The sequence below is a fragment of the Calypte anna genome, chromosome 12 (assembly GCF_003957555.1).
Source record: "Calypte anna isolate BGI_N300 chromosome 12, bCalAnn1_v1.p, whole genome shotgun sequence".
NCBI lineage: Eukaryota > Metazoa > Chordata > Aves > Apodiformes > Trochilidae > Calypte > Calypte anna.
The window spans coordinates 9,663,378-9,687,660 of record NC_044258.1 but is presented as its reverse complement, the minus strand read 5'-3'; the positions used below and the strand labels follow the sequence as shown (position 1 = coordinate 9,687,660).

Below are 24,283 nucleotides of genomic sequence, written 5' to 3'. Positions count from 1 at the left end.
ACTGCAAGTTGGCCCCCAACCAATGTGTGGGGCTCAGGCTTCAATGGTGGCACCTAGATCCTTTATCCGTTATTACCCTTTGTTTTTTTAAGATGTTCAGCCTCCATCAGCTGCATTTTATCAGTGAGTACAGATGCTGGTAATCCCTTGCGCTATGTGCAGTGTCCTCTGCACCTCAGCAGAAGCTCAGACTGGAGATGTGCCACAAGATAATGTGATTGCAGTTGCTTCCTATAGTTGGTATCTGGTGATCAGGTCTTGTCCAGAGCTAGCTTTTTGCTTTCATGTGTTGCTGCTGCATGACTTGGAGATGGGCTGAGGATTGCAAAGGTGAAAGCATTAGTAGATTACCAGAGCTGAATTAGTACTGCAGGCAGGGATTAGAGGGCAGGCAAAAGAGTGTGGCTGTACTCCTGCCAGTGGAAATGCATACGTGGTCATGCAGTAGCAGATTTCTAATGAACAGAATGCCAGCAGAAGCAGGGTCAATCTTTTCTAGACAAGATAAATCAAAGGATGACAAAGCTGTGAGTACAAAAGCAAGATACTGTGTGTTTACTGCATATTAGTTCCCCCCCCACCCCTTTTTTTTGTTGTTGTTGTTGGTTTTTTTTGTTTTATTTTGGGAAGTTAGATCATTCTAATGATAATTTGAGGAAGCTGGTCTGGAAAGCCAAGGGTGACAAGGAAATTGTTGCATAGCTGAGAGAGGGCAGGCAAAGAGGGATCCCTGAGCTGTGCCCAGTGATGAGGTGGAAAGACTGCAGCACTCTGAAGATTTGAGAAATGCTGGATAAGTATCTGAGGAATGAGTAGGTTCTGCCCAAGCTTTTAGTGTCAGAGATGGCCAGAGGTGGCCAGTGCATCCATAGGAAGAGGGTGAGTGCATTAGGCACTGTGGGGAACGTCAGACATATACACAGCCTATGTTAAGGATTTGTAGGTACTACAGCTAAGCCAGTGTGCTCCTTGGACCACTGAAGACCCTTCTGAAATCAGCAACCAGCAGTTTCTGAATCAGTGTTCACCCTGGCATTTTGTGGACAAAGAAGAGAAAGGGAGGATTTCTTTTGGTCCATGGACAAAAGCAAAGAGCTGGCATAAGACACACCATGTTTTGCTGTCTCTAATTGGATCAGAAAGATCCATAAATAGAGATTTGATGTCACTAAGAGAAGAAAATCAAAGCTAGAGATATTTTTACTTCCTGGTTTAGAGGGATGACTGCATGAAATGGGTTGATGTTTCTGCACAGGTAAATGTCTTAAAAATTGTCACTATAGCCTTAGGTATCTGCTCAGTGAAAGTCCCTCAAAGGCAGGGAATGGATTTCTTCAGTGTTAGTGATTGGGAACAACTGGCACTGGCTTTCAAATGGAGCCATTTCAATCCTTTTTTGTTAGGTTTTGATACCAAGTAGTCAGAGGAGGAATAACAGCTTTCTTAATAGGTTACTGAAACTGAGCATGCTGGGCTGCTCACTGCACCACTCTGTTTCTCCATGTGCTGGTTCTGGTGGGAAGGTGTGTGTGTGTGTATCTCTGTGTGGCCATGGCTCAGTCCTTTTGTTTGCCACTTTCTTACCACTATTTTTCTACCTTCATTCTGTCACTGTGAATGCAGCTGTCACTCCTGCCAAAGGACAGGTGTCTCTCTGCTGACACTGGTCCTGCTGAGTGCCAGGATTTGTGTGTTCTTCCAGGCAGGCAGAATCTTGCCTTGTCGGTCTGAGAAAATTCTGCATTCCCGCAGAGGGTCAGAAATTCATCACCAACAGCTACTGCATGACATGGCTGTTGGTCATGCCAAGAAAGTGAGCAAATGACACAGGAACTTGGTGTGAGGTTATCCTCTGTGTAAAAAAATGTGTGTGATAGATGGTGCCAGAATCCGTCTGTGGTAGAGAAGGAAGGAGGAAGTTTAACCTGCAGTTTTTAATTCCTTTTCCTATTGTGTAAACAGAAAGAAAAAAAGGAAAATTTAGGAAGAGAGAGCTGAGGAACAATGTAACTGAAAATTAATGTCTACTACTAATAGCCCAGCATGTGGGTCTCCTGTTAAAGGAACTGTTCTGGGAAAAGCCAGTGCTCTGCCCCACCAGCTGCTGATAATGCCCAGGGCCCACAGTCCTGGGAGGACACTTACTTCCCCATCCAAAGAAATCATGTGTGTTTGGGAAGGTCTTTTCCATCATTTCACTAATCAAAGCTTTTCCTCTTTTGTCCAGTTTGGTTTTTAATTGTTAACCAGCTTCTTCTGCAGCTATTTGCATCTGAGGGCAAACTCTTAGTGTTAATAAACTGGGTCACAGGCTTCCCTATGGATCGGTAACAATGATACAGTCCTGCAGATAGAGGAGCTAATACAAAACTGTTAAGGAACTCCTTCGGATCGCATGAGGAAAGCCCAGCAGCCCTGGCTCCCCTTCACCTTCCCTTAGTCTGCATTTCCACAATGTAAACCATCCCGGGGACCGTAGCCATGTGCTGCCTTGCCCACCCCTTCCCTTCCCTTCCCTTCCCTTCCCTTCCCTTCCCTTCCCTTCCCTTCCCTTCCCTTCCCTTCCCTTCCCTTCCCTTCCCTTCCTTCCCTTCCCTTCCCTTCCCTTCCCTTCCCTTCCCTTCCCTCCTTCCCTTCCCTTCCCTTCCCTTCCCTTCCCTTCCCTTCCCTTCCCTTCCCTTCCCTTCCTCCCTTCCCTTCCCTTCCCTTCCCTTCCCTTCCCTTCCCTTCCCTTCCCTTCCCTAACAGAACTCCCAATAGTCACGGGAGCTGGACTGTTCAATTGCTTGCTGCCATCATGCAGGTACAGGGATTATTTTCCATCACCAGGATGGTCATTCTTAGCATGTCACAGAGTTTACACAGTCCTATTCCACTTGTCTGCATTATAGATCTCTGAGCTGGTTATTGCCTCACTGATCAACCTGAATCTCCCCTCAGTTGTCATGTTTTACTCTTTTTTCTCCTGACAAACGCTGTTACTACTTTCTCGAGATCACAGCTGCAAACAAAACACATCCCAAGGAACGTGTCTGTGCCCATCCTTTATTTCTGAGAGCACAACAACTTCTCTCGCCGTTCCCCTCACACCTGAGGGAAGGCTGCGTCCCTCGGCAGTGCTGCGCGCACACCGCAGCCCCGCTGCCACGGGAGGCGGAGGATGCGGGTCCCCGCCCCCCCACCCCTTCTGTGGCTGCACGGGAGTGCCACAAACACCACGGTGACTCCCGGTGGCCGCGCTCCCACGGTCCCGGCTCCCCCGGGCAGCTCCCGGGCCTCACGGCGGGAACAGCGCCCAAGATGGCGGCGTGCAGACAAGGGTCACGTGACGGGGGCGGCCCCGCTCCCTCCTCCGTCGGGGGCCGGGCGGCGTGCTGACGTCACGGGGAGCGGGCGGGTCCCGTGACCGGAAGTTGTTCGGGGGGAGGCGGAAGTGAAAGCGGGGAGGCGGCGGGGCCCATTAAAGCCGACCCAGGCGAGCGGGGGGGTGGCAGCGACTCTCGGGCGGGCGGCGCGGCACAGGCACCAGGTGAGACCCTGCGGGGCTCCGGGGGAGCTGGATCCACTCGGGGGACGGCGGGTGGCAGCTCCGCCCCGGTTTCTGCAGCCGCCGGGTGGGGGGTGCCGCTCGGGCCCCTCCCCGCGGCCGGGGCCCCCTCGGCGGAGGTTGTGGGGGGGTGGGGGGGGCGGTGAGGCGCTGCCTTCCTGCTCCCTGGGCGGACTCTGACACCGGGGCCTGCCACACCGGGACGGGTGGTGTTCGTTGTCCCCGTAGCGGGGTCAGACGGTCGGCGCTATCGGGTGCTGAGCTCCGCGGAGCCGGGCCGGGCCCTGCTCGCCGCCGCTCGCGGAACAATGGAGCCGGGCGGAGGGGGGGGGTGTCCCCGGGAAAGGGCCCCATAGGCCTTTGCCGAGTTGCGGATTTCTCGAGGCCGTTGTGGGAGCCTCCTCTCCGGAGAGGCTTAAAGAGGCCTCCCGGCGAACCGAGCGTTTTGTCCGCGACATGCGGAGCTTCCTCTCGGAGCGGCTTTGGGCCGAAGGTGGCCTGAGCGCTGGACTCTGGGAGGCTCTGTGTCGGGGTGGTGGCAGTGCTGGTCTCGGTGGTCGGTGGATGTGGCTTTTAAGATTAGCAGGCAGGTCTGGGAACAATTATTGTGACAAAACAGGCGGGAGAGGGGACTGGCAGTTATTGCGAAAGGAGCTCTTGGCGTGTGTAAAGCCTGAGTCAGTTCTGAGAAGTATAAGAGTGGATGTTAGAAGTGCTTTTTGCTGTGAGTGTATAATAAGGTAAATTAAATGATAGCTACGTTATTAGTCTGCAGGTATATATAGACTAATAAATATGCAAATGCCTAATTGTTGTAGTTAAGACAACTGCACTGTCTTCCCTGTAAATAGAGGGATTATTTTAGTAGTAAAGTAGCTGTAAAAAGGCTGTCTTAATCTGAAGTAAAATAGGTAATCCCAGCATCAAGATGAGTATGTCGTACCCAGTAACTCCAAATCCTTTGAGTCGAAGCTGGAATTTGCAGTGCTGTCTCTGAAAACTAAAAATGCTCCCTGATAGGCAGAGCTGTTGTGATATATGTACATGAGGGGGTTTTATATGTAAACTGAGGACACGTGACAGAACAAAGTCCTCCCCACTGTAAGCAAGATGGTCTTTGTTTAACAGCTGCCAATAGGAAAGCTGTAAAGATTCCAGTACTTGACACAGTCTGGCCAGCTCTGGCCTCTGCCTCACACTCTGTGTCCCTTTGAGGGGATTGGTACATAATGTGCTGTGCCATGGCATTTGGCTGTCTGGGATTTCACAGCTTCCCCGTGTGTACCAGCAGCGTGTGAGGAAGCTGCAGCCTTGCAGTGCCTTCAGCAGAGCCGGGCTGCTGGAGTCAGTGTATCCTGTTTTCTCAGTAGCTGTATTTGAGGTTAAAGTGGGTGGAGTAATTTGAATATTCCTCGTTAAATAATCAGGGTTTCATTGCTGGACTTATTCAGGAAGAACGAGTATATTTGTGTCTCTTTTTTTTTTTTCCTTCCCCCCCCCCTCCCCCTTGTGACTCCCAACAGCTGACTGAACACATGACTTGCCCTCCATGAACTAATGAGTAGACCCACCGAGCCTGGCCTGAGCCCTCAGAATCCAAAGCAGCTCTAATACTGCTGCTTTCAAGTGCTGCCCTGGTGGGATTTTTTTTTTCCTGCTATGATGTTAATACTCAGCTCCTGGTGCAGAAAAGCTGTAAAATGGGGTTAATCTGACCCCTCAGTAGCACAAACTTAAAATCCAGTGGCAGTTCCTTGCTCTCTTGAGCTGCAGCAAGACAGAGAACTGCTGAGATGCAAGGCAGCAGCTGTGTTAAATTTTCCTCTTCCTTGTGGTGTTATGCAGTGGTCCATGTCCTCAAATACCCTACAAGTGGTTCAACCAGGAGTTGTACCTTAAAAGGCAAAGGTGCCAGATTCAGAATTTAACTGTTGCATCCCTGCTCCCTCCCAGCTCCATGGTGAGCAGCACAGAGGTGTTACAGTACTAATGAATCCTGAAAAACATGCATGCTCTGCTCCAGGCTGCCCCCTGAAATCACTTAGGGGAGATAGCACTGGACTTGGTTTGCTACCCAGAATGGAGGCCTGCAGGCAAGAGGGCTGCCAGGTTCAATTTCTGCAGCACCTTCTTGAAGCTCCTGTTTTAAGACCCTCTTGGTGGAAGGTCATGTGAATTACCTCCCAGAGCAGATCTCTGGCAAAGTTTGTCCTTGAGGAAACATGGGAGTTACAATTAAACCATCTGTGCAAAATTATAAATAGCTTTGTCTCTAACATGTTTGGGGTTTTGGTCCGACTTCTCTGTGAAAATCAGACTTATTTATGCAGAGCTTAACATTTAGCTGTAAACAAAATTGTGCTTGATTAGGGTGCATTTGCAAATGCTTCATTGTGAGACAGGTGTCTGGCAAGCACTGGTTTGGTAATAAGGGGTATGGGGTAGAGCACTTGGGGTTTTGTGGTCTCTCCAGCTGGTGGGTGTGTGGGCTCACAGGTTACTGGTAGCTGTCCCTGCTGTGATCATACAGTAGTTCCTTCATGATTGAACCAAGCATTTGATAACCAAGTACAGAACTCTCACCTTGCACACTGCCAGTGTTCCCTGATGTCTTCTGGGCTTCTCAGCTGTGACCTGAAGTGCCCTTAAGCCCTTGGTACTGGTGCCTGATGGGCCCGAGTCCCTTGCAGACCTGTAGGGTAATGTAGAGCTTGTTGCCTTGGTTGAAGGGATTCCAGGTAAGACCCCTACCTGGATGCTTGGCACCAGTGTGTGCTTGCCTGCAGCTCATCTGGCAGCAGTGCTGCATCCTCCAGATGCTGAGGTGCTTCATCCTTGCACAGCATTGCTTTGAGAGTTGCAGTTCAGCTGCCTGGTGAGTCGGAGTTCCCTTGGCTTCCCCCTGCAGCTTCCTAAAGTGATCTCCTGTAGCTGCTGTGTAACAGTCTGCCTGCAGATGTAGTTGGGTTGTGGCAGTGAGTTGTGAGGGTCCCTTTCTGCAGTGACAGTCCAGCTGTGAGCTGTGCCTCTAAAAGCTGCATTAGATACATCAGATAGATACATGTCAATTAAATGCCAACAGTTAACATACCATTTTCAGTTCAGCTGTTCTGCTGAGCCTCTTTCCCTTTAAATGCACCTTGAATAAAACTTGCAGATGAGTGCCCCGGGTGAGGGGCTCCAGCCGTGCTGGCCGGAGCAGCAGGCAGTGCCAGGATGCTCCCCTGGGACTCGGCTGCTCTCGGGCTTCCCCTGCGCTCGTTGCTTCTGCGCTGTCGGTGGGGATGCAGCGTTCGAACCCGGAGTGCTGCTGCATTTTCTGCTGGGTGGCAATCTGCCCTGGTGATGTCATTGTTGCTGCTCCTGTGAGGCTGCTCCTCCTCCTCCTCCTCTCCCCTGCCAGCGACAGCGGAGGTCGGTCCATGGGGGAGGTATCGGTGCTGCTGTGGCTGACCCGGGGGCAGTGACCAGGAGGAGGGAAGGCAGCTTGTCAGGGCTTGTCAGGGCTGCCTGTCACAGGCTGCTGTGACAGCTGGTCACAAATAGCCTTGACTTTTCCTGCCGGGGAACCTATTCGTCAGGCTTTGGCTGCTTTTCACAGGGCAGTGAAACTTCAGGAGGGGTGCAGTGCCATTGAGATGGGGGAGAAATGGAAAATTTTGGCACAGATCCCTACTTGTATAACTTAAAGGCACTTGATGTAGAAAGGGATTTGCTCCTGTATTTCCAGAACTACTTAAAATGCCAACTTAAGGTGACTAATTGTATCTAACTGTTCTTGTGTGACTTCTGAACAGGAATTCCTAAATGAAATTGAGTGGATCTTTATTTTTGGTTAAGAAAACAGTATTTTCTTGAGACTGCTCTATATCACTGCATGCTGTGACCTCAGTCACTTGGCAGACACTCTGGGCTGTTGAAGTAGTGAGGGCAGGCAGCTGGAGCTGCCTCCAGAGGCTACCTGGCTGGGATACCTGCAGCTTGATTGCTGGGGCTTCTGCTTTACCTGAGGAGTCTGCTGAACTCTTGATTTCTCTCAAGCTGCATCCTCTTGAAAGTAACCTGCTTGGTGCTTGTCTCCCTCAAGTGGGCTGAGTCACTTGGCTCTCTGGCTTGCTTCCTCTCTGCTCCCAGTCACAGATAATGGTGTCTGAAGTCCAAACTGGCACAGTGGTAACAGTGTCTCAAGCTCCAGCAATGAGATGGCTGTAACTGAGACGTGCCTAGGCCTGATTTTGCCCTGCTCCCCACCACTAATAAGAGAATCCAGTTAACCAGCACTGCTTGTAGTCTCGCCATGCAAGTCACTTCCGTGAGGTTTCTTTGGTCCTTCGTGGAGCTTCACAAGAGAAGAGCTGAGCTGGTAAAGTATTGATGCAGGATCTGTGCAAGAGGTATGAAGTATGAGTTTGAAACTGAGCCTTCACTGTAGGAATTCCTTGTTGGGCACTGACTCAGCTGTCATGGTGAGCTAGCATCCTGGGACTGGTACTGAAATACTTGTCCTTCCTGCTCTGCAAACTGCATTAGCATAGTAAGAGGTAGTACTGAGTGTGTGTAGGATCAGAACTTCTCACAGATCAAGATTTAGTTCTTAGATTGCACCTTCTCCCTAGAGGAAGCTTCCTCTAGAAGACTCAGTACTGAGAGCACGACCTCCTAGAATAGATGTTCAGGATTAAGGTTTTTGCAGTTAGTATGGTGGTATACTTTTCCATACCTACTTGTCTGTCAGTAAGATTTCCCATCAGTTTTTGTCCCCTCTATTCTATCAAGCTTCAGTGGTGAAGGATAGATGATATTCACTCTTGAATCTGAATTTCAGGTGTGAGTTACAGGGTTCAACAAACATCATGGAGCCATTGTTTGACTTGAAGGTCTGAACCTTGGTCAAAGTTTCCCTCTGCCACTTGTTTCCCTCCCAGCCTTTAGGAACTGGTGGAAGCTGGCAGCCAGGAGTAGATAAACAAGGCTTGTTTACCACTGACAAGGTCTAAGATCTGTGCTTTGCTTACTACAGCAGAGGTTATCTAATACCTCCTATTTCAGTTGCTGAAACTGAAAGCGTAACAGGAATGTGTGAAACCTTAGGAAGCTGCAGACAAAACTAGAAACTAATCTGAGTACTTGAAAAATGCAGTCAGATATGGTAAAGATCTGACAGCTTTAGTACTGGTCAGTGGCCTGGCTAACTTGCAATATTTTGAATTGTTCAAGCTTATCTTCTGGACACCAAGATCAAAACCCTGCTACTTCTGGCACTGTGCTTGCTTTATAGAAAGTGATGGGAGCATCATGTTCAGTGGGAGGGCCTGACACAAAATCTGAGCTGTTTGTGTTCATATCAGGGGGACTGGAACTCTGGGTTGACTCTACTGGTTGGGTGGCCACGTGCCAAAAGGCTCTTGGACATAAGTGTATCAACCAGGCTGTATGGGCTCTGTAGCATGTTCCAGTCACTGGTACAAAGATTTCTCTTGCTTGATTTGGCTGCTCTCCACCAAAGAGACCGTTCTGGGAGAGGCATGGCAACATGGAAGCTATACTGGTACAGCTGAAATGCTTTGCGTAGGCAAGGCCCTTAGTCACTAAGACACATGGCTTGTTGCCTAGTGTCTCCCAGCAGCCAGCAATGTGCTCAACTCTCCTCCCACATCCTGAGATTGTCTCCCCCAGGGCAAAATAGGGGAAGTTGAGCTTGCTCTGATAAAAGGGGGAGGGGTGTTAAAGCAAGCCATGCCTGTTCTTGTTACAGCTCGATCCCTGGGGAAAATCAACTGGGAATGACCAGGAATCCTGTAGAATTTTTAGGGGAACTGCTTTCTCCTGGAAGGTAGAGGCACAGCAGTACTGATTCTTCAGACAGCATAACTTGAGCCTCCAAAAGAAGGGTAGCCAGGGATGTTCAGACACTTGCTATCAGCCTGTTAGCGCTCTATGTATGTCTGCCCATTCCTGGGGGAAAGATATCCTGAGGTAAAGGGTCCTTCAGCTGCTGTAGGAACTGGTGGCTTAAAACTTCTTGACTGAAAACATCCAGCTTCCAGTGAAGCTTCTTGGTGTAGATTTCTGTCTTCCTGTCTAACCTAAAGACTGCCACTTCAGCAGCCCTGGCTTTCAGTCTGGGAATTCTGGTCTTGTTACTGTGTGGCATTAGCTCTAAAAGGGCTTTCTGCACTCCTGTGCAAAGCTGCAGGCTCCAAATCCCTGCTACCTGCTGTGGGGATGATGGTGAATGTCTTGAGGCTGCTGAGGAGCAAAGTGATCCACCCAGGATGGGTGCTGAGCATAGCTGGCTGCATGGTTGGAACTTTCTGTGCTCCCCTCGTTCCCTTTGGCTCCAGGGCATTTATCACCTGAAGAGCCTCCATGAGCCACTCTAATCTTAGGCTAAGCCACAGTCTGAGCTAAGTAGTGTTCCTGTAGGCAGCAAGAAGTGACCTCCAGACCTTGGTCACTGCTTCTGAGCACACTGGTGGTCTGACTAAACATGCAGAGACACATCTGCCTTGGTACTGTAAGCAAGTGCATTACCATGATTGCTTTGTTCCAACTTCCAAACCATCTGGTCAGGTCAACATGGCATCTTCTCAAAGGAAGGTGGCTTCTGTGATATCTGAACTAGCAGAGATCAGTTTCTAAGCTTGATACCTTCCTCGGAGTGGGGGGTAGTCCTTTGTATTTTGGACTCTCCTAGGGTAGAGTCACAATTGATAATGGCAGCAAATTAAAGCAAGAAATTTGTTCAGTTCCACGTGTATTATGTAAACATTGTGCAGGCATAAAACATCTCTGACCCGGAGAAATACCAGGAGGTGTAACAGGGCTGTGCATCAGTGAGGCTTGGACTGGAAAGCTTGGCTTGGAGAACTTGGGCTTTGAGCCTGACTGATCATGTGCATCAGTGCCTCTCAGGAATGCAATGCTCTCCAAATCTCAGCACTTGCAGCCCTAACAGAGCCACAGCTGAGCTGAGACCTTTAGCAGGGCAGACCCCTTTTCACATGCAAGTCCCGTGATCCCACTGCAGACATGGCTCCTACCAGGGGCATTGCTTCTGCATTCTCTGTGTCATCTGGACTCTGGTAAGCTGGCCATTGCCATGTCTTCTTCCAGGGAGCTCTTTGAGTCCCTGCCTGTAGAAGGGGTGCATCCTACAGCCTCCAGTTGATTACTGATGGTGTCAAGCAAGATAAAAACATTGCCACTGAAGCTACCATCTTACCAAGCACTAGCTCTGCAGCTTCCTTGTTAATACAAGAGCCTATTCTGTTTACAACTATTCCAGAGCTTTTGCTTTCCAGCTGGGTTTCCTCCATGTTTCCTCAAGCTCTGTGTTGCCCCATCATCCTCTCCCTTTAGCAGTCCTGTTATCCAGGAACAGGGATGCAGCAGAGTGTGTGTGTGTGTGGGGGGGGGGGCTGGTGTCATATCCATCTAGTACCTAGCTCACAGACCAGGTCAGTAGGCTATTGGCACCATGTCACCAATTTGGTGCTCTGAACTGAACTCGAACCCATGTGGCTGAGCTCTATCTGGCTGGTTCCAGAGCTTCACTTGATCCTAGAGCAGCTCCTCTGGCACTAGAAGCTGCAGCTCCACCCTCAAAATGAGGTGGAAAATTGCTGCAGACAGCTATAGTCGAGTAAGTCAGTTCCTTTGGGATACTGAAACATGTTTTAAGATTCTGTTTTGATCTGAGCCATGTCAGTGTGCTAGCAAGCATCCAAAGCTCTAGACTGTTCTTCAAGAAGGTGAAGCTTTTGGCTTAGGACTCTTAGGTGAGGGGTGGGAGACAGTAGTCAACATACCTACACTTGACAACTTGCAATATAATGTTTTACAGAAGGTATCCAAAAAATTAATTTGTATTTGAGGTTCCTAGTTCCCTGAACAGAGGTAATTCCTGCCTAAGAGGGCAGGCAAGGAAAGGCACCAGGTGGACAGAAGCTTTCTTCTTGTGAAACTGCAGTAAGTCAGGCATCCCAGCTGCCCCTCCTGGGGAGGGAATGCTGAGCTGTGCTTGAGCTGTTGGCTGGGTACCAGCAGGAGGTAACATGTTGGTTGGAACAGTAACATAAATAAGTGGGGAGGAAGGAGGTGGAAAGCAGTTTTGAGATGCTACTGATACAGCAGCAGTTAGAGTGTGCCCTTCTGTGATGTTGTCATAGGAATTTCTTGCCAGCTGCTTTTGGTGTTGGCTTCACTTTGACTGCTTCTCTATGGTGCATCACTGAGGCTTGAAAGCATCTCCAAAGCACCACTGTTGACTGTATGGTTTGTAGGAGCTTGTTGCCCTAAAAAGCAACCCATTTACAGAGAGCAGTTCTTGCAAGTTGTCAACCCAAGTGGTAGGATGTTCCTGATTTGCTTTTTAGGCTCAAAGCCAGCACATGTTCCCACTAAATGGGAAGCTTTCCTAGATGGGATCTTCTGGCTATCTGGGGAAGATGGGTTACTTGTAGGCCTGTCATGAAGGAAAAGGTACTGTCCTGCTTGTATGGCCTGTAATGCAAAACTCAACTTCAGATTTCATGTGCTTCTATAGCAGTTCTCAGTGCAAAGATGCCAAGCACTTGCTCTACTTGTAGGATGCTTGGGTTTGGTAGCAAAAGTCAAAGGCAGGCTTACTTTTAGTTTCTTCTTTAAAGGCAGCTTGGCTTCTTTTAAGCCCTGTTTGTATTAAATAGCCCCTACTAATTGTATCCTGGGTAGTGCTCACCTTCTTCCCAGCTGAAAGGACAGAGCTTCTGCTCTGCTGCTCCTGTGTCACTCAGAAGAATGCAAGTGAGAGATATTAAAGGTTGATACTCCCTGGTCTTGGGCAGAAATTTATGTTGAATTGCTCAAGCTGTCACTTTTAACAATTTCTGCATGACTGGGTAGCTGTTTTTATGAAATTGTATTGGTAAATCTTATTTCAGCTCTACCTTGAATTCCTGCTGCATTTGGAGAGTGAGGCTGCAATACAAATGGTGTCTGGACCACCTGGACACTCTGCAAGTGTGATCTTGGCCAACTAGTGGCAGTCATGAACTATCTACCTTCCCTCAGGATGAGGCTTTGCATTTTCAGGGTAGCTGAGCTGTAACAAATCCATGTGTGTGCTCAAAGCCTCAGCCAAACTTGGCTTGATAAATCATGGCAGGACACAGGGTGACCATGGGGCAAGTGATATGTACCAATCTGTGCTTGATCCTGTAAGAACAGGATAAACATCTGGTGAGCATCTCATTTCAGTGGATGAAGGTCTAAGCAGATACAACCCCTTGAGGTGCCAAACATGCTAAGGAACTTGCTGTTTTTGGGAAGGAACGGGTTCAGTTTGACTGAGCTGGTCCTGAATCATTCTCCCAGCTTCAGTTTCCTTGAAGAAATGCAGAACCATTGGAGGGGGATATAAAAATAGCTCTATGGTGTATACAGAGACTCAATGCTTTGCAGCCTCTTCCATGCAAAAGAACAGTAAGTAGAGGTGGTATTTCTGTGTCAGAAATGTACTTAGCTGCATTCTGGGACAAGGTTCTTCCAGTGTTCAAGTGTGGGTGTCTTCTGCTCCGTCCTGTCCCTGTGGTGAGCCCACTGCAGTGTGTGGTAGCCTCTAATGGTGTGCTACTCTACCCAGATTGGCTTTCTCATGGTTGGTTACTTTGGCAAAGGGTGCTGTGATGCAGTGCAGTGAATGTTCCACTTACCAGCCACAGCACCCAGAACAGACCTGCAGTGCTTCAGGTTCAAACGTGCCTTTTTGTGGAACACCTACTTACTCTTGTGCTGCCTACTGGGACAGAGGAGCAGAACTGTGTGCTCATAATTGCTGCAGTGAGTTTAGTTCTGCTTGGGGCTTGCTTGCCTTCTGCTTTGTACCTTCTTGGGTTGGTGTTCAATATCCCTGGCAAAGGACACAAGGTGAGAGGTGCAGTCCAGCAGTTTTGCTTCATGGTCAGCTGGCTTCTAGCAGAAGGTGCACACGGGAAGCTGGTGGGCACAGGAGCAGAGAACTCCTGGTCAAATGTCCAGGTCTATCCTCTGCATAAACATCCTTCTTGGTTGGGCTTGTGACTTGGACTGTTTAAACTGTTCAAAACTGGCATGGTTATGTTACTGCTTAAGGTGCTGTTGTCTTACATGGAAGTGAGGTTATCCCCTCTAAGGCCAGCTACTCGAAAACTAAAACTCCATGAGGAATTTAAGGAAGTGTTTCTATCAAAAGGCTGGTGGGCCATCAATTCAAGCTCCTACTGTTATTTGCTCATGCCAACCTAATTAATATTGAAATGCCTGCATTATGACTTGACACGTGTGAACATCTCTGAGGAATCCTTAACCATCCATTTCTGCTTGGAGTCAAAGCAGCTGTCTTAATATAGCAAGTGAAAGGGCAGTTGTTCTGTACTCTGAAGCAGCAAGAGAAACCTAATTAGATTTGGCATAGGCTTCATTTGCTTTTGCATCTGAGGAGCTGTGGTGCTTCACAGGACAGTTTTTGAGTCTTCCTTTTGGATCAACTAAGCCAGTTTTACCTGCAGGTCTGGTGTTGGGGGTTTTTCCTTTCCTGTTCCATCAGGCCAGCCTTACAGAGGTTCTGTATCTGCTACACCAGACTTGAGCTCATGAGGGTCATGGCTTGCTTGCTTAGAGGGATTAAAAATCTGGTGGAAGGACTCCTGTATTAGAGGTGGCTATGTCATTCCTCTGGCACCAGTTCAGCCAGGAGGAAGAATAATGCTGGGTGGTCTCCTGATTGATGGGAAGCTTCTGATGGGTCCTGAGCAGAGCTGGTTGGGTTTGCTGGCAGGCTTGTGTTCTGAGCAGTCATGCAGGTGACCTGGCTCTAACAGGATTCACATAGTGTAAAACAGAACTGATGTCTTGGATCAGATGTTAACAAACAGGTTTTTCTTCATGGTATCTCTGAGAAAGGAAGCATTTGTTCAGAAATGCTTCTGGGACTGGATGTGAGCCCTGTGTGAGCTCACACACTGCCATCTTAAGGGCTTCTGCCACTCTTACAGGATGCTGCTATAGAGTGTTTATACCAAATATCCTAAAGCAAGACAAGCTGCACACACAGTGCTAAATAGGCTTAGACTTGGATACCACTGACTCAGCACTATCACAGTTTTGATCTCGACTTAAGCCAAGCTTGCTCTTTGCAAGAGCACAGGGGAAACTGCACACCTTACATCTCAGCTTAGTTCAGTAATTTAGTGTTTCTTTCAGGTGTGACTGGGGTAACTCCTCATGTAAACTAACTGCTCCTTCAGGTATTCAAACCTGCTTTGTCTGTGAGCTAAAGCTGTGTTATTCTTGGTCTCCCTTGGTTGATTTTCCACTAGCAAGGTTCAGTAGAAGTGAGATCTGTGCAGCTTAGAATATAAATATATATATATATATATATGGGCTCTATTTATGGGACAGAAAGTGGTAATGAACCCACTCAATACTGTGGAATGTGAGAAACAGCCCATGTTAACAGGGGAGTAATCATAAATTGCATCTGACTTCAGACAAGCAAATCTTGGTGTACTGAACCTGGCCCAGGGTTGGTAGATTGCATCTTTGCCTACTGACACAGCAAGTGGCATGCTGTGATCAGGACTGGCTAAGGCATTTCTGAGCTAGCTTGAACTGCAGTGTGTGGAAGCATCCTCTGCCATGAAGATGTTGTATTTGTTGTTGGCTTAGTATGAGCTGAAGTCATTAAAATCCTTTGCATGGTGTTAAGGAGACTGTAGTAAGGCTTCACTGACAGGACTTTCAGACAGCACCAGTGTGTTTCAGTTTTAGTACCTAAGCTTGTTGGAAGCGAACATTGGAAGAGGCATGGATGGTATCCTGTCCTTGGAGTAGTTTGACCCTTTGCATTGCTTCACTGGAAACCCCAGTTAAGATAAAAAGGTTGTCTTCAATCCACCTAGGTTCAAGATCTCACCAGGAGCAGTCAGACCTCTCTAGCACAAGTAGCTGCATTAAAGCTGTTGGAGACTTCCTCAACCACTCAATGTGTTAAGGATAAGGGAAAGTACAAAGGTGGAGGTATAGAGAGCAACTAAGTGCTACTTCAGCTTAGAGGCTTTCCTTCTATAGGGAGGCTTCAAATGATCAATCAGTGGTCCTTCCTCCAAGGCCTGGGAAGGTGGCCTCCTCTCCAAAGGCAAGGTTACTTCTTGTACTGGGCAAGAAATAATTCAAGTGTTGTTCTGATTCTCCCTGTAAAGACAAGATCAGCAAGAGGGCTTGGCCTGTCACCTGGCTGGGCTTCAAGCATCGTAGAATGGGGGTGGAAAACTCTGGGCAGTGTCCACTGCTGTCAGGACTGGAGTTCCTCACTGCCTCATAGCCCAAACCAAATACTAAGCTGAGGCAGCTCCTGTGCTATGGCTCATGTCTGTGGCATCACCTGGGATGGCAGCTGAGTGTGTCACCTCTGCAGTGTCCATGAGGCAGTCACAGCCATCACACTGGTGGGGCAGCCCTTCAGCTGTGAGTAGAAGGCAGTGCCAGGTCTGACTCAGTTCCTTCCTGTGGCTGCTCAGCTGAGCTACTTCAAGGTAAGGAGCCTTGACAGAGCAGTTCCCCTCCCTTTGTGCTGGGACTTCAGGCTGTGTTGAAACTTGTGTACTGTGCAGCACCCAGTGTGGTTTAGTGTTGTACTTGAGGGCTCTGCAAATCCCTCCCTCAGCATAAGAACTAATGCCAGCTTGTCCAAAGCTGCTTGGAATGCCAGGGAGCAGTGAGCTGCAGCAGCTGGTGACAAGTGATCCTAAAAACACTCTGAGGAAAATAGAAGCACCACATGCTGGGTTCTGGCACAGTCACTCCAGGGTGAGTTGTTTTCATCTGTCCTGAGGAAAATAGGTGACTCACACTCGACCTGAACCTATACAGATGTTTTCCATGACAGCTCAGTGTACACAGCTGTCTTTGAGCTGTGTCACAGCTGGGCTGGCTCTGCAGAAGTCTCTGGCTTGGCTGGCACAAGTGCCACCCGTGCTACGTGCTTCAAAACCACAGGAGCAGTCTGCATGAAGGAGCCTGTCTGGTCTGTTCTCCCCACAGCTAAAGAGGAGATGAGCTCTAGAGCATGGGTCTTGGCAAGAGCAGAAGCAGCACTAAATGTTGGGGTTGTTGACAACTTCCAGCTGGCCATATCTTGTCTAGAAAAGCTGGGCTGCCAGTTGGATCACTGTGCAATGCAGCCCAGCCCAGACGGCCTTGGAAAGGAGAGGTGTTTACACTTGGAGAAACTGCCCTGTGCAGGCTCTTGGGCATCTGTTAACACCCATCTAAGGAGAACATGAGCTCTGTGGGTGTCCTGTCACTGCTGTCACTCCATAGCCTCTGGCTATTACCTTCTCAGCAGTGTTTACATCTGGATGTATCCGGAGAGGCGAGGTGGGTGCAGCTGTAACTGCACCACTACCTATGGTGGCCGCAGGAGGGCTTCTTCAGCTTCTGCATCGTTCACTAGTGACAAAGTCTACAAGACAGTACAAACCTTAAAACTCAAAGCTAAAAATAATAAAGACCTTCTGCAGCTGGATTCTACCTCTAGTGAGAGGCTCCTACAGCTTCAACCATGTTACCCCCTGTAGTGGTGGGATGAAGCAGGTTGCAGTTATCTAGTAGCTTGGTTTGTTACATATCGACAGGAATGCATAGAACCGAGCTGCTCAGAAGATGCAAATATCGGTGCTGTTGTAGAAGTTAAGGCCTCTTAGCTGTGAAAGTTAGGAATAGCTCCTGAAGAGCAGGTTGTGTGGTGCAATGACTGTGGTATAGCAGAATGGGATTTTCAAGGTAACTAAATCCCTGTGTAAAGGCTTAATATGAAGCCTGTTGTCAAGGATCTTTCGGCTCATGCAGCAGGACTCGGGAATCATAGAATAATTTGGGTTGGAAGAGACCTCTAAAGGTCATCTAATGCAACCCCCTGCAGTAAGCAGGGACATCCTTAACTAGATCAGGTTGCTCAGAGCCTCATCAAGCCTCACCTTGAATATCTCCAGGGATTAGGCCTCAGCTACCTCTCTAGGCAACCTGTTCCATTTTTCCACTACCCTCATGGTAAAGAACTTTCTTCCCAGCATCCAATCTGAATCTCTTTTTCTTAGGAGGTACTGAAGCCTGTTTCCCCATCACCATCCACTGGATGTAACCACTGCTCAATACTCAGCTCAGGCACAAACAACAACTCCTGCAGTGCCCATAGCTAAACCTGTACCTTCTACCAGGGAAAAGCTGCACTGAAGCTGGGGAAGTTCTACAAAACCAGACAATGTCAAGGAATCCTTGTGGTGTTGACCAAACCAGTGCTAAACCAGGGTCTGTGATCTGATCAAGTGTGAGCACCTAAGAACAGTTTTTCCCATCCTCTCTCCAGAGGTGGGGAAGAGTGCCTCATGGTGGGAAGGGCATGCTCAGCCACTTGTGGCAAGATTTCCTCCTTGCTGTCACTGTGCTAAAGCACATCCAGAAGTGTATTCAGACCTGCTGTAGCTGATGGAATTCTTCCTAGCTTATTCACTAGTCTGAAGGAGACCTTAGGAGTAAGAGTGAATCTCTAGAGCTCAACTCTCAGGCTTGCTAATTGGCTGGACCATTAGTGGCCTATTTAGAGCCACCTGCCCATAAAGTGGCCTGAAGTAATGGTAGGATGCAACTGAACAAGCAACTCATTCTAAAACAGCAATAGACTGAATGTTGTGAGGTTTGCCACTGTAGCCTTACTTGTCCTTCTGTGGAAGGTGAGGTGGCAGTAGTTACCTTCATCTGCTCTCAGGAAATCTGTGCAGTCTGGTAGCAGTTTGCCTCCTCATTCAACTGCCCTGTGTGGTTGTGTTGCAGCTGCTTCAACTAAATCAGGTTTTGGGGAGTGGACACTTCCACAGAGCTAGAGTAACCTGTCACTTCGCTAACCTCAGTCAGAAAGGTTGGAAGAAGCCCATTTTTTTTTTTTCTACTGGGAAACTAATTAACAGCATATAAAAAAACAAATCTTCAATGTGGAGTTGGACACAGCTCTGCTCACATCTCACTTGGTGTGTGTAAGAGCCTGTGCTGGCAGCTGAGCTGCTTTCCTGTACTACCTCCAGTGAGGCAAGGGGAGATGGCCTAGGCTGAGATACCCACAAAATGGACTCAAAATGGGGTCTAAGGTGGGCTGGGTACTGTAAAGGACAAGTGCATGGCTCATCTGCTTGTCGGTATTAAGTTGCCACTCCTGGTCTGACATGGCCCTGCCCATAAAATGGGTAAACACCTGGTAAGTGCACAAGGGTAACCTTGAATGGAAGGAGTCTGGTTTCAGGTGTGCTGGGCAGTGTCTGCTGCTGGTCCCTCACTGGGACTCAGGTTTCTCAGACTCCAACCTTGCTGCTTTCTGCCTTGAGGAATGACATGGTAATGGTGTCTGATGGAATTGTTCTCCTTCCTTTGTAGTGCAAAAAATGACTTCTAGGAAGAAAGTGTTACTGAAAGTCATCATCCTCGGAGACTCTGGGTAAGTGGAGGAGTCTTTTAGTTGCCAGTCTGCATCTGTCTGAGCAGTGCTTCTGACTAGTGGGAGCCTGGCTGCACTGTAAGAAAGCAGCAGTGCCAGGTGGCTGTGTGACCTTAAAGCTTCAAGAACTCTTCACCACCCTCTGTCCTGAATGTGACTTCACAGTTTAATATCTTGCAGTCCTGCCACAATTAAATAGAGGAAATGTGGGGGGCAGACACTCCAGTGGCAGAACTGGGCAGCTCTTCTGTGGGGTATTGAAATGAGAATTTCATTTAAATAATAAAACCCTCTAACCCCCTAGTAAACAATCTTGGGTGACTTCTTAAAACTCTGCCTCTGTCAGAGATAGCAGATGGCTCAGCATAAACTGTGAGCTGCTGTTTGATGTGCAGCCCCTTGGGGTGGAAGACTTTGCTCTTGCTCTGTGCTGTTGAGCAAGGAGCCTGCTCTGCTGTTGCACTGTAACCTGACTCCCAGGAGTATTATTTATACCTCTGTGCCCAGCAAGCTGCTGATCAGGGAGTGTTTCTCAGCCAGGGAGGGCATGTGAGCCTCAAAGCTGTCTCTCTGGGGAGTTTTTCCACCTCTGGGTGCCTAGCAGATGTGTATGTGAGCTGGTGCCAGCTGAGATTCTGCTCTTCCACCCCTTTTCCCGCAGAGGCTGGAGATGACTGCTCTCTGGGGAACTTCATCAGCTTCTGAGAGTGCCTTCATGAGCATGTGATGCCTATTCCTTACCAGGGATCAGATTACTGATGGGGAAACAAAGTTTAAGATTGTAATCTTTTGTATCCTTAGGTAGCCAACGCTCTTACTCTGCACAGTGCCTCAGCATCTACTGCTGTAAAAGTCACTTCTTGTAGGGGTGGGTGTGTTTTCCCTGGCTGAGAGGCCAGGAAGTGACGGTGGAAGGCAAAGGGCCCTGGGATGTTCTGTTCAGAGTGGTTCATTCAAACGCTGTTGTAGAAACAGCCTACCTAGTAATTTTTTTTCTTTCTTTCTGTACAGGGTGGGAAAGACTTCACTTATGAACCAGTATGTGAACAAGAAATTCAGTAACCAGTACAAGGCTACGATAGGTGCAGACTTCCTGACAAAAGAGGTCATGGTGGATGACAGGCTAGTGACAATGCAGGTAAGGAGTGAGTCTGCTCCCTGCTGGAAGGGGTCCCAGGCTGCCTAGGCCACACTCAAGTGAAAATATCTGCTCCAGTGCCATCCAGAGTGGTGCAGGGGTCTGTGAACTGGGCATGAATCTTGTTTGCACTGAACAGCTCTTGGTGCTGCTGGGCTTCTCTACAAATCTGGGCATGGGCTGAACAAGGGAAGGCAAAGGTCATTTTGGGCTCAGTAAAGAGTAGCTTTGCTCTGTTTAAAATCCTGCATTTGGTACTGTCAGTTACCCAGATCTTGTTAGAAAGATGCACTTCCCTAGTGCTGAGGAACTGGAAAGGGCTGGGAGAGGAGGACTCATGAGTCACATCAACTACTTGTTGTTGATGTCCCACTTGAGTCCTGTGGGAGCTGCCAGGCTGTTTATGTCTCCAGTACCTGCAGATTTCATCTCTCCGAGGTGAGGCTGACTGCCAGGCAGCAAAAGCCTGGTAGCAGCTATCAGAGGAGAGTTTGGAGTGTGCTGGTACCCCAGTGCAGCCAGGCACTGCAGGCAGGTCACCTCCTGACCCCAGTACCTATGTCCTGCTTGCCCAGAACAAGGATATGTCCCTTGCTGAGCCTGAACACAAAAAGGGCTATGTTTAGAAGGCTGTTTCTGACTCTTGTTACTTGGTGCCTACAGAAATTCCTAAACCTTCTGGTGCCTCTCTGTGGCTGACTGGGGGCTGTGGATGCCTGGTGGGAAGTTTTGAAATGAATGCCCTAATTGCAAGCTGACTGTGTCAGAGCAGAGCCTGGCTTATCTGCCCTGTCTTTTGCTCCAGATATGGGATACAGCAGGACAAGAACGATTTCAGTCTCTGGGAGTTGCCTTCTACAGGGGAGCAGACTGCTGTGTGCTGGTGTTTGATGTCACAGCCCCCAACACGTTCAAAACCCTAGACAGCTGGAGGGACGAGTTTCTCATTCAGGCCAGTCCAAGGGATCCTGAGAACTTTCCTTTTGTTGTGCTGGGAAACAAGATTGACCTAGAAAACAGACAAGTGAGTACTGGGACTTTGTAGCCTTCTCTTAGGAAATTGCTGGAGTGGGGGACCTTGTAGGAACACGGGAGGATCATCTGGGAAACAGGAGTGGGAGGTGCCTGAGTGTGGCTCAGCTGTTGTGTGCCACTGGGGAAAAGTTTCTCCTGCCTGGAGAGGTCAAACCCCTGTGCACAGCATGCTCCTGCCCACTGGTGGAAGGATTGCAGCACTTTCCTGGGTAAATGCAAGGAGTGGAGCTGATTCTCTCCTCCTCTGGAGTTGCTGAGAAACTCCTATGGGACCAAGTCCCTCCTGAGCAGTCTGTGCCCTGTGGTTTCATCTTCCTTAGGTGTGGTGCTCCCTGCCCTGGGGGTGGGCAGCAGTCTCTGTCTCAGAGCTGTAGCTTAAGGCCAGAACTGGTCTTACTCAGGTTGGACATGAGGGTCACTGGCCTTGCTCTGGAAATGAAAATCCCTTCTTGTGTAGCTGAAGGTGGTGATGCTGCTTTCTGTCCTCCCAGGTCACCACAAAACGGGCACAAGCCTGGTGCTACAGTAAAAACAACATCCCCTACTTTGAAACCAGTGCCAAAGAGGCCATTAATGTGGAACAAGCTTTCCAGACGATTGCACGAAATGCACTTAAACAGGTAGGGAAGGAATGATGGGTGCCCTTGACCAGTGCTGGTCCTGCCTGCTGAGCTCTGGCAGCTCTGACCAGCAGCATTCCCTAGCCAAGAAGGGCTCCTTGCCTGCTGTGGCACTAACTCCTCCTTTCTCTCCCCTTAGGAAACCGAAGTGGAGCTTTACAATGAATTCCCTGAACCCATCAAACTAGACAAGAATGACCGAGTGAAGGCCTCTGCGGAGAGCTGCAGCTGCTGAGGGGAGAGGGGGGGGTTGAGCACAGTCCTTCACAAATGAATATCACACTTAGGCCTTCAAACACACAGCCCCTCTTCTGTGTTTAAAATTAAATTAAAAAAAAAAAATAATTCCATCTCCAGCTGCCAAAATCTGCCCATCTCCCATGAGCATCTGTGAGTCCTGCACTGCAGAGCTCAAGTCCCTGCACCATCCACATCACACTTCATGGTAACAGACCTTTCTCTTAGTTTAAAATGGAAACTCCTGATGTATGTTTGGAACTGAATCTAATTCCAGGTGTCCAATGGAGAGAAACTGTTTACAGGTAATCTGTGTAACAAGTTACATACATTTTTAACTGTCTCGTGTTTTCCCCTGTGAAGGCTGCAACTTGAAAGGCTGATTACCCATAGTTCATTGCAAGCTCAGCACTCAGTCCAACTAGGTTGAGTTTTGTATGTATCTCTGTTAATGCTTGTTACTTTTAACTAATCAGATCTTTTTACAGTATCCATGTATTATGTAATGCTTCTTTAGGAAAAATCTTATAGTACATGTTAATATATGCAACCAATTAAAATGTATAAATTAGTGTAAAATTCCTGAATTACATGTTGAAGTACTGAAACACAGATTGTGTAGAAAGTGAGGAGGACACTTGTGAACTGCAGCGTGCTAGCAACACAAAGTCCAGATAGAGGCAGTATTCTGTACAGTAGAGATGAACTATGTAAGCCTTCTTGTTTTGAGGCCAAAAAGGCTTCATCTTCTGGAAAATCTGTCTGGCTTCCTTGTATCTAAATTCTCAGATTTGCATAACAGCATTGATATGCACACTGGATTATTCGATTTAAAATTAAATACAGCTATGAAACGACCTCATTTGTTCACCTCCCGTACTGCTTAACTCCTAACATCCTGGAGAGAGTGTGGGCAGGAGCCAGAGCTGAGGTGTCCCAGTGGCTCCTGGTACTGTGGAAGGAGCTGCTCTCCCACCTGGGTTGTGGTAGCTGTTTCTTGATGAATGACCTGGACTATGAATCTTCCCTTTCTTCTTACTGACTGCTAATCTGGATTTTTGGTATGGAAAAACTTGGCAATCTAGTCCCTTTCCTCTCTTCCTTTCTTCCTGGTATTTGTTCTTGCGTTTGTAGCTTGCTTAAATGGAGCCCTTCTACCTGTTTTCCAGAGGTCTACATTCTAGTACGTAGGCTGAGCTCTTATGTAAAGAGACAAACATGATGCCAATAAACTTAACAAGAACAAACCTTCTTGTTTACTCCTGTTTCTGTCTCTCTTTTTTTCCTTCACTAACAAGCTTTCTTTCCTCTGTCTAGTCACAATTTTAGCACACCAGTGCCTGCTACTTGAAGGATGCTTATGCTTCTTCCTTACTAAAAGTCTGTGCCTCCCAAACTGGCAGTGTTTGGCTGACCTCAGAACTTTTTTTTAAGATGCAGTGGCTAAGGTGGTGCTGGATCTGATTGCTCTTTTATGAGCACAGCCCTTCAGCCTTGTCCTGATCATAGGGAAACTGTTGTGGAGGGGTGGAGGTGAGGCAGTGCTGTTAAAGCAATTGCCACCCTCCTCTGGGTGAGGTTGGTGACAAGAGCAGGCTGAGCCCTTCCAGCTCACCAGTAGGTACTTCACCTGGAGGAGGAGCAGGGCTTTTCTGGGATACCTCAGTGAGTTAAGGACCTTTCCTGGGTCCAGCCTAGTGAAGGTTAAGCCTTTAATTCCTGGCTGCTGGGCATGACCTTCTGCCTGCACTCAGCAGGGCTGAGCTCACTACTGTGCCCACAGCAAGATGGAAAGTGATGTATAAAGAAATTAGGCCAGTTATTTCAAGAGCCTTCTAACAGTCTTTTGTGCTCCATATCCTATTGTCCTATCGGGCTTTTCTTTCACTTGACTGGGCTTTTGCTGTCCACATCAATTTCAAGTAACTACTCTGCAATAGCAATGTGTCCTGGTGGGACCACTTTCCTGTCTGCATCTGTTTCAAAGCCTTGGACCTGCTCATCTACATTTAAAGCATCAGTCTGCTCTTGTTTTCTGTAAATACAGTTCTGAGTGTGGAGAAAGCCAGGCTGGGGGAGGGGGGAGCAATAACTGTGAAGTGCTGTTTAGGAAAAAGGGGAAAGTCTTAACTCTGCATTTAACCCCAGCTGTTTAGGCCTTGGTGGTTGAGCTGAGGCTGGATGGGCAGCATGGTGCTGCT

The 24,283-nt window shown here is 48.4% G+C and overlaps 1 protein-coding gene across 1 annotated transcript; it reads left to right on the top strand.

Moving 5' to 3' along the window:
• Positions 1-3,388: 3,388 nt before the first annotated feature.
• RAB7A (RAB7A, member RAS oncogene family) lies at positions 3,389-23,340 on the top strand. Its single transcript, XM_008499007.2, has 6 exons — positions 3,389-3,529; positions 18,992-19,052; positions 20,064-20,190; positions 20,996-21,214; positions 21,717-21,845; positions 21,985-23,340. Exons 2-6 carry the CDS (start codon positions 19,000-19,002, stop codon positions 22,078-22,080), a joined length of 624 nt encoding a protein of 207 aa, XP_008497229.1. The 5' UTR covers positions 3,389-3,529; positions 18,992-18,999; the 3' UTR covers positions 22,081-23,340.
• Positions 23,341-24,283: the final 943 nt, after the last annotated feature.